Consider the following 12,682-nt stretch of genomic DNA (forward strand, 5'->3'; position numbering starts at 1 on the left):
ACTAATTCTTTTTAACTCGATTAAAAACTTTCTTGGTTACCTCTTTATTTTTTTAACTTGAACTTTTTTAGCCCTGCTTGAAAAAAATTATAACTGTTTGTGTGTTTATTGCAGAAAGCTAAAAATTTCTGTCACAAAACCTTTAGCATAAACCCAAACCGTCTACAAAAAGTACAAAAAAGAAATGAAAAATCCATGGAATAACAACACTGATAGCAGATCATGTCCTAGTATTTGGGAAATGTTTTTATTCCCATAAGTGCATAATTTGGAATATGTAAACATTATTAAACAATTCATAAGAAATACAGTGTTCAATCATTTAAAATAAATCAAGAGTACAGTCAATTACCTTCTGTTTCAAACTACTACCAACTGATGTTCTTTAATGCCCTTTAAAACTTAGATTTTCATTTCTAATTATGTTTTTTAGCCATTTACAGCCTGTTTTTTTAATTGATTTTATTCAAGTAACCAATGAACCTCCAGATCACACTATTAGAAAATACAGGTAAATTGTTAAAAATATTTTTCTCAAATTTGCAATATGGATTATTTCCATATGGAAAGAATATTCCATTTCTGTAACTGCCCTCAGATTAACCATAATTCCAAATTCAGTGTGCTTGACTTTCCACTATTATACTGGTAAATAAGTTATTTTAATGTGGCAAAACACATGATTGTGGCAAAACACATGATTGCCTCTGTGGAGGACTTTCGACAGAAAACTGGCTCGTATTCATGTTCCGCATAGGGAAAGCCATAAAAATTAAGCACGGATCCAACCTATTTACCTAGGTTCAAAACCCGCTTTAAATACCAGTAATCAGCAGTCATGGCAACACAATCACTGGTGGGGCCCTGGTAAATCTGAAGTTGGCTATATTCATTTCGTGCACATTGATCCTTTGTGAACAAGAAAGGAATTTTGCATTTATAACTTGCTGCATATATAGGCAGCTATCTGCAACAACTCAAACTATCAATACTTTTTTTAAAGCCTAGACCTAGATATTCAGATAACAATAATTTAGTACTTATTTTCAAAATCAGTAAGATGGTTGTAATTTTTTTTATCACCCACATATCCAGCATAAAATCTAAAATTCCAGAATGAAGTTCTCCCTCACTGTAGCTTCCAAGAACAGATTTTCCTTTCTAAAAGAACAAATGTTGTTACTACAGAATTTAAATTCATGGATGTTTGTAAATACATATCTTTGTGGCATGGAAGCACTTAAAATACAGCCACGCTAGAAGCCCCTCAACAAGCTAACTGTAGGGAAAGAATGGTAGAACGCCTTTCAGAGGTTCTCCATCTAAACTGGAACAAAGCAAACTCATTAGTGTCACCTAAAATACCTTGGCCAAGGACATACACAGCTCTCTACTTTTTTGCCTTGATAAACTGATGGACATGATCTGGATTAGGAGAATGCGTCAATACTTTTTAGGTTCATATCTGTGGCATTTAACCCTCTGGCTCATCATCCCACGATTTCCACGGGCAAATCAAAAATTCCTCATCCAAAAATGCTACTCAAAAACTATAGCAAAATTTGCTCAGCCCACGATTTCTGCAGGCATATGTTTTTCTTCCTTTATTGAGGAATGGATCCCCCCCCCCCCGTTTAACCATTGAAATAAATTATATACAGTATTAGGCATTTAGTTTTTATTTTGGCCAAAATATATCGTTAGTTGTCCACTAAATTGCATCATTTGAAGACACATGGTATTAGCGTTCAAACTTCACTTTTTTCTTACAGAAATGGCTGCTAGAAAACGTTCAGCGATTATCTTAATTATTTAATTAAATCATTGAATTACTAATTAGATCTATTGATTAAATTAATAATTAGATTGATTATTAGTTAGATTTATTGAATTTGGTGCAAAGACTGTGAAGTTGGACTTTGCCTTGATCCCTGTTTTGAACTCTATCATGCTAAACTGCTTTTCTAAGGTATTTTTCCCTCAGCGCTTTAATTTTCTTAAATTTTATACATTTTACTTTTTTATATTATGCAATAAATAGAAATTAACTGTAATTTGACTGAAATTTATTTTTAAAAAAAGTTTTTTTTTTTTTTTTTTTTTTTTTTTTTTTTGGTTAAAACACCTGAAATTGGTTTTTCTGGCAACTTAGTTTCTCATGATAAAAATCTATATAAAAATTTTTTTCTAGAAAGAAAAAGTGCATTTTTCAATTCTCCAATATATATAGATTTAAAATATGAAAAAAAAAAATTTTGGAAGCAATTTTGGTCCACAAATTGAGCAGTTAGAGGTTTAAATTGTGCAATAAATCCCTAATAAAATTTAAGTTAAAAAATAATTACCTTTTACTATATCACAATAGAAATAATAAAGTTTCTACATTTGTCTAATACAATTAGAGATAACTTCATGTCAAAGCAGAAATTTGTATTGCATATACACAGAGAAAACAATTTATTTTCCAAAATAAAATAGTAAAATCAACACTTACAGCAACTATCAAACCAGTTGGTCCATTAAAATTGTCAACCCAACCCTAAAAGAAAAATGTAAGATTACTCTAAAATGCCTTGAACAAAAACGCAGCATGTATAGAAGAATAACATATGCTCTATTAATATATTAATTTATCACTATTCAATGATGTCAAATTTCAATATTTTGAAACTGAAATTATTTAAAAATTACAAACGTATAACAACATACTTCTACTATTAAAAATGGCTTTTATAAACACTGTCTTTCAAAAAATTAAAGAAAGAAAGAAAAAAAAAAACAGCAAGAATATAAATACAATAGCACATGCTGTTTGAAGCCTATTTAGTCAGTTTAAGTACTGAAACCATTTCAATCTTTGCCCACTGAAAGAGTTACCCAAATGTGTTGCAACTTTGAAGTTGTGACTTGGTGACAGCAGATGATACTGATTTTTAAGAAGTGGATCTGCAATATTTGTTTCAAAGAACAATGTTTTTTTGGATTCTGCTAGAAATATCCCAAGCTACTTTCTTCACTCTTAAAAACTGCTATCATTTGCAGTAATAATAAAGACTCAAGTTTTTTTTAATCTAGTGTGTCTTTTCAAAAGGTCTTTACAAACTATTAAACTACAACAGGATTATGCATTGAGCTAATATGTGTTAATAATTATTATACAAGGTGTGGCTTTTAATTTCCAAGACACCAGAACAGATGATGTGAAAAACGTAACCTCTTAATATGTTTTGAAGTAATCCCCATCTGTCATAATACACTTCTGTGCTCAGTTGTATAAGTTGCGGAAACAACTTTTAAAGTCCTCTTTCGGAAGGCTCTTCAATGTCAACGTCACATTCTTCTTGATGTCTTCAACATCTACAAAGTGTGTTCCTTTAATCATAGTTTTGAGTTTGAGAAACAAATAGAAGTTGGTGGGGACCAAGTCAGAGTATGGCAGATGGTGCAGGTTCACAACCTCATGCTTGGCAAAAAAACCTTTTCACTGGCAACGCAATGTGGAGGCAGCGTTGTCATGTAACAGAAACCACCTCCCATTTTGTCGAAAATGGGGACGTACTCTGTGAATTCTTTGTCGGAGTCGTGCAAGAACTTCTGCATAAAACTATCCTGTAACAGTAGTACGTGGTGGTACAAATTCATGATGAATAAATCCTTCACTATCAAAGAAAGCAATTAACATGTGACCTTTGATTTTTGAAATCGAATTTTTTTCTGTTTAGGGGAGCTGGGAGACTGGCATTCTGTCTGTCTCTTGGTTTCAAGGTCGTATTGATAGCACCACGATTCGTCATCCATCACTATCGAATCCAGGAAAACAGATTTAGCTTTGTTGATGAGTTCACCACATGTGTTCATTCTGACTTACTTCTAATCGCCCGATAAACAGTGCGGGACAAATATGGAACACGCCTTTGCCTTTCCCTAGGTCTTACGGCAGAATTTAATGAACCACCTCTTTGTTGATGTTCATTTCACTGGTCAGCATTTGAATAGTCAGTCGCCGATCTGCTGTTTCAAGCTTGCGAACTTTCTCAATTGTTTCAGGCGTACACATGGAAATCGGCCTCCCGGTGTGGCCGTCATCTTCAACACTTTCATCGCCGTCCCGAAAATGTCCATACCATTCAAATGTGCGGGAACAGGATAATGCTTTCTCAGCATACACTTGCTTCAACATTGCATGTGTTTCTGTCACATTTTTGCCCAGTTTAAAGCAGAATTTGATGTTCACCCTTTGTTCCATTTCAGCACTTCCACAACACCACTTTCCCAATTCAACAACAACACTTCACCAGATACATTTCCACGCGTCTTTCATAGCCAAGTTCGTGTCTACAACTCATGTAAGCTGCGGGGAGCATGTGCAGATGTACTACTTTCCAGATACCAACAGCACCTCTCTCGGGCGAGTGGTCGGTTTCATGCTGTGACGTCAGTTTTGGATATTAATAGCCACACCTTGTATTATTAGGTATTATAATATCTATTTATGCATATATAAAGAACACAGAGAGTAAAGTAATATGGTGATCAGTAGAAGACCAGAAATCTATGCATTTGAAGTTGTGCAGATTTTAGAATTTTGCGGTTTTCAGATCGTATATAAAATATTAGTACACTTAGGCAGACTTAAAATTAGGGAGATAAGTCAAAAATAAATCTTTAAAAAGCATATAAAATCAATTTCTGACTTTTGCAGAAAAAATATATATACAGTAATGTTTGTAAAAATTCCAACACCATTACGGAAATTATGCAAATTTAGCCAAACTTACAGGAAATGTAAGGTGAGGTAAGACATGCAAACGATTAGAATTACAAAGCGATTGCACATGCATGAAATGAGAACTGGCTGTTTGTTCCATGTATATAAAGGATTGTAAAGTTGCATTGAAAGCTGTTTATCATCCGTCTGCAGTGAACATTTAATTAGCAGCAATATACCTCGTCAACAGTGGAGGGTGTCATACCAACAAAACATAGAGATACCAACAACTAACACAGTTCAAATGAGGCCATGTCTTCGGTATACAAGCGGGGGGGGGGGGACTTTCATGTTAAGCAATCACAGTCTGCACACAGCATAATGTCACAAGAGTGATGTCTGTTTGGAAGGAATGGACTGAGCAGAACCAAACAAGGTGAAATCCTGGCAGTGGAGCATGTAATAGCACAATGGCATGGGATAACAGATGCCTTATTCACATAGTTGAACAGATCATACAGCGTCCTCTTATGTGTTAGCACAAGGTTGAAGCTCAGCTATAGGTATTGTGCAGTTTAGCTTCACGGTTCATCGCCATCTGCTGCAGTATAAACTAGTGCAAGAATTCTATGCAGGACTTCCCTGTAGCTGAATCACAGACGCCTCTAGTTTCAATGGGCACAGAAACACAGTGTGCAGCATTCCCTATGGCAACATTTTGTTGTATCCGAGGGATCTCTCTACAATCTGGAGCATTGATGGAAGAGTACATGTCAGATATTACAGAGGGGAGCATCTGCTCCCACAGTGTATTATTAAGCGTCATACCACACAAATGCCTGGCATTCTGGTATGGGAAGCTATTAGGTATAATTGTTGATTCTAATTATTTAAACTTTATAGAATTCTAATTATTGTAGTTTTACTTCAGGTATTGTTACAATTTAGTAACTACGGTAAGTTTTGTTTAGTGACAGTAATAAAAGTGATAATTATCAGTATGTTGTATCTTGCTTCAACATTGAATGTGAAAAAATCTGTCTCACACACACAAAACAAAAACAAACAAAAAAAAAAATCGCAATAGTCATCTATATTCCATTGTTAATATTTGACAGTCTGCAAGGATTCAAATTATTGGCATTATTGGCAGCTTTTAAATTAGTATATTTTCAGTCTCTAGTGTACTATTTTCGAGTTTATATTGGCAAAGTTGCTCAAAACATCGAAAATGATTTTCTGCGATGAAAAGGAGGTACAAGGGATGGAAAAATTGAAAATTTAAGTTATAATAAAGCAGCACTACCTATCCAGACTATACAAGTAAAAATTTCTATTCTCATTCAACACACACAATTTGAATTACAGGGGGCTGGCTGGCTGGGGCTCTTTCTAGTTTGATACAAAACAGGACCAAACTCAATAAAATCTGCCTCCCCAAAAAAGCTTTATTTCAAATTTTGCAGCTTTTTGTGTAAGTTTTACTTCAGTTGTTTGCTGTAAAATCAGCAGTATTTTGGTCTTTCGAAGCAATTACTAATATGTAAATGGGTTAAAGGTAGTGTGCAGTTACTTACAAATTTTACCTTTAAAAACATTTTTCTTTAATGTTCATTTTCATTTTGATTCTTTAAAGAAAGTTAATGAAGAAGTTTTAAAGTAACTTATTGCATTAAAATCTTACGAAGTTATGCATCTTAAAAGGGTAACTAATTAATTAAACTTATATGCACTTCAAATTTGTCATTCAATCACTAAATAATTACATTTATATTAAGTAAAAAAAAATTTCTAATAATTTTTTTAACATATTCTCACTTCTTTTCAGGAGATAGATTTCTCTAAAAAATTCTTTCATCTAAATGGTCTACATATGAATAAGTATATATTTTACTCACAAAGAAAATATTTAAAATTATATAACTGAACCAAACTCATGTGTATTACCAATGCATTTCAAATAAACTACATAATAGTGAATCTTTAGCTGATATAAAATAATTGTAAAGTTTTTGAAAAAAAAGGGGGGGCACACAATCATAGCATAACTACAGTCAAAATTCGTTAATTTGGACACCATAATCTGGAATGATCTATAATCCGGACCTCAAACCTACAAACTTTCTGCGCATGCGTCATAGGCGTTTACGCGTGCACGTAAGACCTTTATGGCTGCGAATATGCATGTGCGCAAGCACATAATACATTTACGCATGCGCATTTAATGTATAACGGATGGTATAAGCTAAGCTGTTAATTTTGCAGATTGCGTTGTTCGTTAATCTTCGAAATGAATCCGGCTTATTATTTTTTGCAGACTGTTAGAGCAATTTTATAAAAGTAAGCTTGAACTTTCGATTATGTCAAATAGAAATTCCGATATGTATTTACTAATATGTAAAGGATCTACAAAGCGAAAGTAGGTTTTGAAATCCAAAATCTGTTTATCAATTTCACACTGCTCTGCAGCAGGAGGAGGGGAGAAGCGCTGCGGCGCGCAATAAATTGGAAGTTGATCTGTCAGCACTATCCTTATCTTCAGGGCAGATGTTTTTATTTTATTTGGCTTATAATTCCTTACTAAATGTAGTATTTCAATCTCAATGTACTCCGTCATTGATATGATTTAAATCAAGTTCCTCGTCATTATAATTCGCTTCCGATAGTGAAGAAAGTGACAGAGAGGTTATTGAAAACAAAAACATTTCGATTGACAAATTAGTCGGTATTCTCGATACAGCAATTATAGGACTTGAACAGCAGAACTTTGTAACTAAACAAGAAATTATGTCTGTTAACAGAATTAAAGAGAAAGTATTATCACATGAAACAAAGCAACTTAAACAACTTACATTGAAAGAAATGTTTAATAAAGTAAACAAATAAATATTAAGCTTTTTCTTTTTGTAAATTTTAATACCCTTTAGATCATAATTGTTTTCTTTATTTCATAAATTATGGTTCATATTTTTAATTTTGTAATTTCTGCATGCCATCTAACCAGATTTAAACTGATGATCTATAATCCGGAAAAATCGATTATCCGGAATCGCCGAAGTCCCGACGAGTCCGGTTTAACAATTTTTGACTGTATTATAAGCTGGACAAAAACATATACATAATTTACATTTTATAATTATATCTAATTATACTTCAAAATAATGCATTCTAAATACGTAACTTTTTTAATAATGAAATTAAGAGAATCAGTCATACCGGATAGGGTTCCTTCCACGCAGCAGTTACAATTGATGGCCGAACAATAGCTACAGGAAGTGCCCCACTCTCTTCAACCAATAGAGTTTCTGCTAATGCTTTTGTGTATGTATAAGTATTAGGTCTGCCCCTTATCAAATGAGGTGTTAAAACTCCCACCAAATCTTCATCCATCCATCTGCAATAATAAAATATTAAATATACTGGATGTAAAACTCCTTCTATATATATATATATATATATTTAAAAAATAATGATATTTTATGTATTAATTAATCAATCTAGTTATTTTTTCACGAAATTACCAAACTTAATTATTACTATCCAGACCTCATTTCATTAATCAGTTTCTGAAATGCAAATAATGGGAAAATCTTATCCAGTTGCATGCCAAGGACTTAACAGAAAGTTTTTCCCTTCACAAACTTCTTTAACAGAGTTCAGTTTCAATGTTTCAAGTCAAAACAGTTTTTTATAATACTGGAAAAAATTTGATTTCTATAGAAAAGAAGCAATAAAAAGAAAGAGCATCTACAGCTTTAGGAATCCATTTTATTCCATGTTTACAAGAAGCTTCCTACTCATTTCAAACGCATGAACTTTCAAGGATTCACTATCTCCTTCTATCAGAATTCTCATTCTTTCACATAGGAACTGGAGCAATAACAAATGGCAATGACTCCACAGCATTTTGCCAAATGAACCACTTAACAGCCAAACAGTCTTCATTATCAGGATAGTAGCATAGATTAATCAGAACAGGAACTGAGCACACAGCACAAAAACTGTGAAGCACCAAACAGGAATTGAAGGCATGAAGCACTTTACTTACAGCAACATCCACTTCTATAATAAAGTTTCATACATCATTTATCAAATAATTATGGAAGTGGCAAAGAATGCTCAGTCATTAAAGACCCACATTTTCTCTTCTGGGAACAATTCAGTCTCTAAGGATATTGCTAGGAGGTAGAGACAAGGTTGCACAAAAAAATATAACAGCTTTAACTGTTTCTTAAAAATGTCTAACAAGTTTATTATTTTTATATGTGCATCTTTCATAAATCATATCTCAAAGGAAAGGCTATTTTGTACCATAAGCCTTCTAGCTGCTCAACAGTTATGGAATGCCAGAAGCAGGAACTTTCTATCAGTATTCTGGTTAATATGACGAAGAATGTAGTTTATTAATGTTTCCTAAGCAAATTTACACTGGGGGGGGGGAAATCATAAGGTGTCAAACCTGGCAGTACAAGAGCATTGCTCATGGTTATCTTGTGCTTCTTTACCCAACCAACAGCCAAATACAATAATACATTTCTGAATTTGAGTTAATCTATGTATAAGCTATATGACTTTGTTGCAAAAAATCCGCCAATTAAATTTGCCCTACAAATTCAGCTGTATACATCACCAAAAGTGTGAGCATTTGACTGTTTAGTATGGCTAGACCTTGGACAAGCTGCCAATTCGCTTTCCTTTCCAACAATAGGCATAGGAGCACTGTTGAAAGGGTTGAATCATTAATTTCTCTTTCTTAAATCACTCAACTTTGAAGCATGCGTATTATTCGTTGTTTTTGCAATAACAAGTGAAATTTGTGATTCTCAATTCAGATAACCATCTTCATGCATTCACTCCCCTCAGCTGTGCTTGTTTTTATGAGCAATACAGTCAAAAGTCGTTAATTCGGACACCCATAATCCGGAATGATCTATAATCCGGACACGTTCACGCATGCGCACAGGCGTTTACGAGAGCGCATAAGACCCTTACAGCTGCGAATATGTTTGTGCGCATGCGCGTTTAATGTGTAACGGAGTTATACGCTAAGCTAAAGTTATCTAATTCAGTTAATGTTGCAGATTGCATTGTTCCTTAATCTTCGAATTGGATCCGGCTTATTATTTTTTGCAGACTGTTAGAGCAATTTTATAAAAGTAAGCTTGAACTTTCGATTATGTCAAATAGAATTTCCGATATATATTTACTACAAAGCGAAAGTATGTTTTGAAATCCGAAATCTGTTTATCAATTTCACGCTGCTCTGCGGCAGAGGGGGTGGGGGCAGAAACGTCATTATTAGATTATGATAGATTAGAAAGATAATGTCGAATAGAATTTCCGATATATATTTACTAATATGTAATTTGTATCTACAAAGCGAAAGTATGTTTTGAAATCCGAAATCTGTTTATCAATTTCACGCTGCGGATTGGAAGTTGATCTGTCAGCACTATCCTTATCTTCAGAGCAGATGTTTTTATTTTATTTGGTTTATAATTCCGTACTAAGTGTAGTATTTCATCTCGATATACTCCGTCTTTGATATGATTTAAATCAAGTTCCTCGTCATTATAATTCGCTTCGGATAGTGAAGAAAGTGACCCAGAGGTTATTGAAAACGAAAACATTTCGATTGACAAATTAGTCGGTATTCTCAACACAGCAATTATAGGACTTGAACAGCGGAACTTTGTAACTAAACAAGAAATTATGTCTGTTTAATAGAATTAAAGAGAAAGTATTATCACATGAAATGAAGCAACTTACATTGAAGGAAATGTTTAATAAAGTAAACAAATAAATATTAAGCTTTTTCTTTTTGTAAATTTTGATACCCTTTAGATCATAATTGTTCTTTATTTCATAAATTACGGTTTCATATTTTTAATTTTGTAATTTCTGCATGCCATCTTACCAGATTTAAACTGATGATCTATAATCCGGAAACATCGATAATCCGGAATCGCCGAAGTCCCGACGAGTCCGGATTAACGACTTTTGACTGTATACGATTCTTCATTTTTGCTATGCATTTTTCTAGAATTTCTCAAGTAAAGGCTTCAGAGAATTGCTAGAAACTTCACAGCCAGACAATGATATAAATAAATTTCATCAATATATTAGGCTAAAACAAAATGAAAAAAATATTTCCTTAATTATTTAAATTATAATATTTTGGGGGATTATTTGTAAATAATTTTGAACTAGCCATGTAAACCAACACCCACACACTTCAGCATTAAAAAATTAGCTAAAAATTCTGGCTTTCTATATGAAAATATATAGCAGCTATTTTCAGCTAGCATACAGAACAGAAATTATATTTTTGGTTCTTTTACCTATCAGGTAATATATAAGATGTTTTTGGATTACAAGAAATAATAATTTTACAAGCAAGTAAAATGTATTCCTTTCTGAAATACTCTGTACGTTGGAGCTCATAGTTTGGAATTTTCAAAATAACTCTGCGAGTTACATAATTTTTCTCCAATATTTCCATTAGGCTTACATGCAAAAAAATGAGAAACAGAAGATTAATACAAAAGTCAAGCAGCACCTCATGTAAATGCCTCTTTTGAGCATTTCAACCCATTTCAAAATGTAAGTATCTACCATTACTTCATCATTTAATAATAACGTAAAATTGTGTATAGTAATAAATGATGTAATGATACAATTAAATATTATATCACTTTCATATGCAATTAAAAAAATTATAGGTTAAAAATATCATTGCTCTTATGTTATGATGAAGATGACAAACAAGATCTGTAAAGTTAACATATATACTTATTTCTTACAAATTACAACAAACTTTTAAGTCAGTACAATAAAGAAAAGATACAAAACTCATTAGATATTTTTTACGACATTCAGTGACTGTCTGATGTAGCTGAAACCACACATAAAATAATACAGGATTAAAAACTAGTTCTTGCTCAGCAAAACCCAATTTAAAAATCTTTATTAAGATGTCAAGAATACATTCCATAGAAACAAAATTTCTCTTGGTCTTCTAAATGTCGATACTCTATTTAGTTTACAAGTAATACTCATATATTAACTATTTAATAACTTAATCATTTGATTAATTAAATCAGTAACAGAATACGAAATAAGCTTCCTTAATAAACTGTATTAAGGAAGTATTAGTTGACACCCATTGATACCAGGGCCAATCTGAGAAGCTTGTTCCAGACTTGCTCTCAAGGGGAAGTTAACATGGCTTCGGTTTTACTTTAATGCAACTTCAGACGGCTTGATGCCAAAACATACATGCATTGCATCATTTCTTTTGCACTGATGCTAGTAGCAATCTGTTTGATGCAATTTTCAATGTAATTGCTAAACTAAAACCACAAGAAATCAAAAAACTTGATTTGTCAACCTGCACAAGACAAAAATGTATCCTATCGCAAAAAGGTGCCAATAGAATTATTGGCAGTGCATCAACAAAGATCTAAATATCATAAATTGTCCAAAAATATAAATAAACATTTGCATCATAATATTCAACACAGAAATACTTTACAATGAAGATTTAGAAATATATTTACTCAATAGTATCAACAATCTTTTGGGGAGGAACTGGTGGTGGATATACCACTTCATCAACTTGCTCCCGGTCACAGTTGCAATATGCAGTTGATACATGTATTAATGCCTAAAAAAATTACTAAATTTTACTATCCATACAAAAATTATATTAATATACAACACATGTTCTTAAAAAATACATATAGCAAATTTATGTGCACACAAACTTTTGATATCATATACTCCTGATAATGGCAAAATTATAAAAATTTCCTCCTTTCTAAACAAAGCAGTTTAAGCAGTATTTTCTGAATAAGCGGAACAAAGTTTTAGGAAATTAAGGGAAACAGTGAAATTTTACAAGCCCAAAACTTGTTAATAATGTATGTAATGTAAAGGATTCTTTGGTCTAATATGATGCCCAGGTATTTTACT

At 32.7% G+C, this 12,682-nt stretch overlaps 1 protein-coding gene across 4 annotated transcripts in view; it reads right to left on the reverse strand.

The window, feature by feature from the left end:
• Positions 1 to 12,682, reverse strand: part of LOC118204138 (putative fatty acyl-CoA reductase CG5065) — a 160,979-nt gene that overhangs the window by 49,595 nt on the left and 98,702 nt on the right. For all 4 annotated transcript variants that reach the window (XM_085821002.1, XM_085821000.1, XM_085821003.1 and 1 more), the window contains exons 7-9: positions 12,268 to 12,374; positions 7,925 to 8,102; positions 2,495 to 2,539 (exon numbers count right to left, since the gene is read on the reverse strand). In XM_085821002.1, the coding sequence (XP_085677128.1) occupies positions 2,495 to 2,539; positions 7,925 to 8,102; positions 12,268 to 12,374 (330 nt within the window). The remainder of the gene's footprint in view (positions 1 to 2,494; positions 2,540 to 7,924; positions 8,103 to 12,267; positions 12,375 to 12,682) is intronic.

The sequence above is a fragment of the Stegodyphus dumicola genome, chromosome 7, assembly GCF_044657685.1.
Source record: "Stegodyphus dumicola isolate Sdum_Otavi_A_Nest chromosome 7, ASM4465768v1".
Taxonomy (NCBI): domain Eukaryota; kingdom Metazoa; phylum Arthropoda; class Arachnida; order Araneae; family Eresidae; genus Stegodyphus; species Stegodyphus dumicola.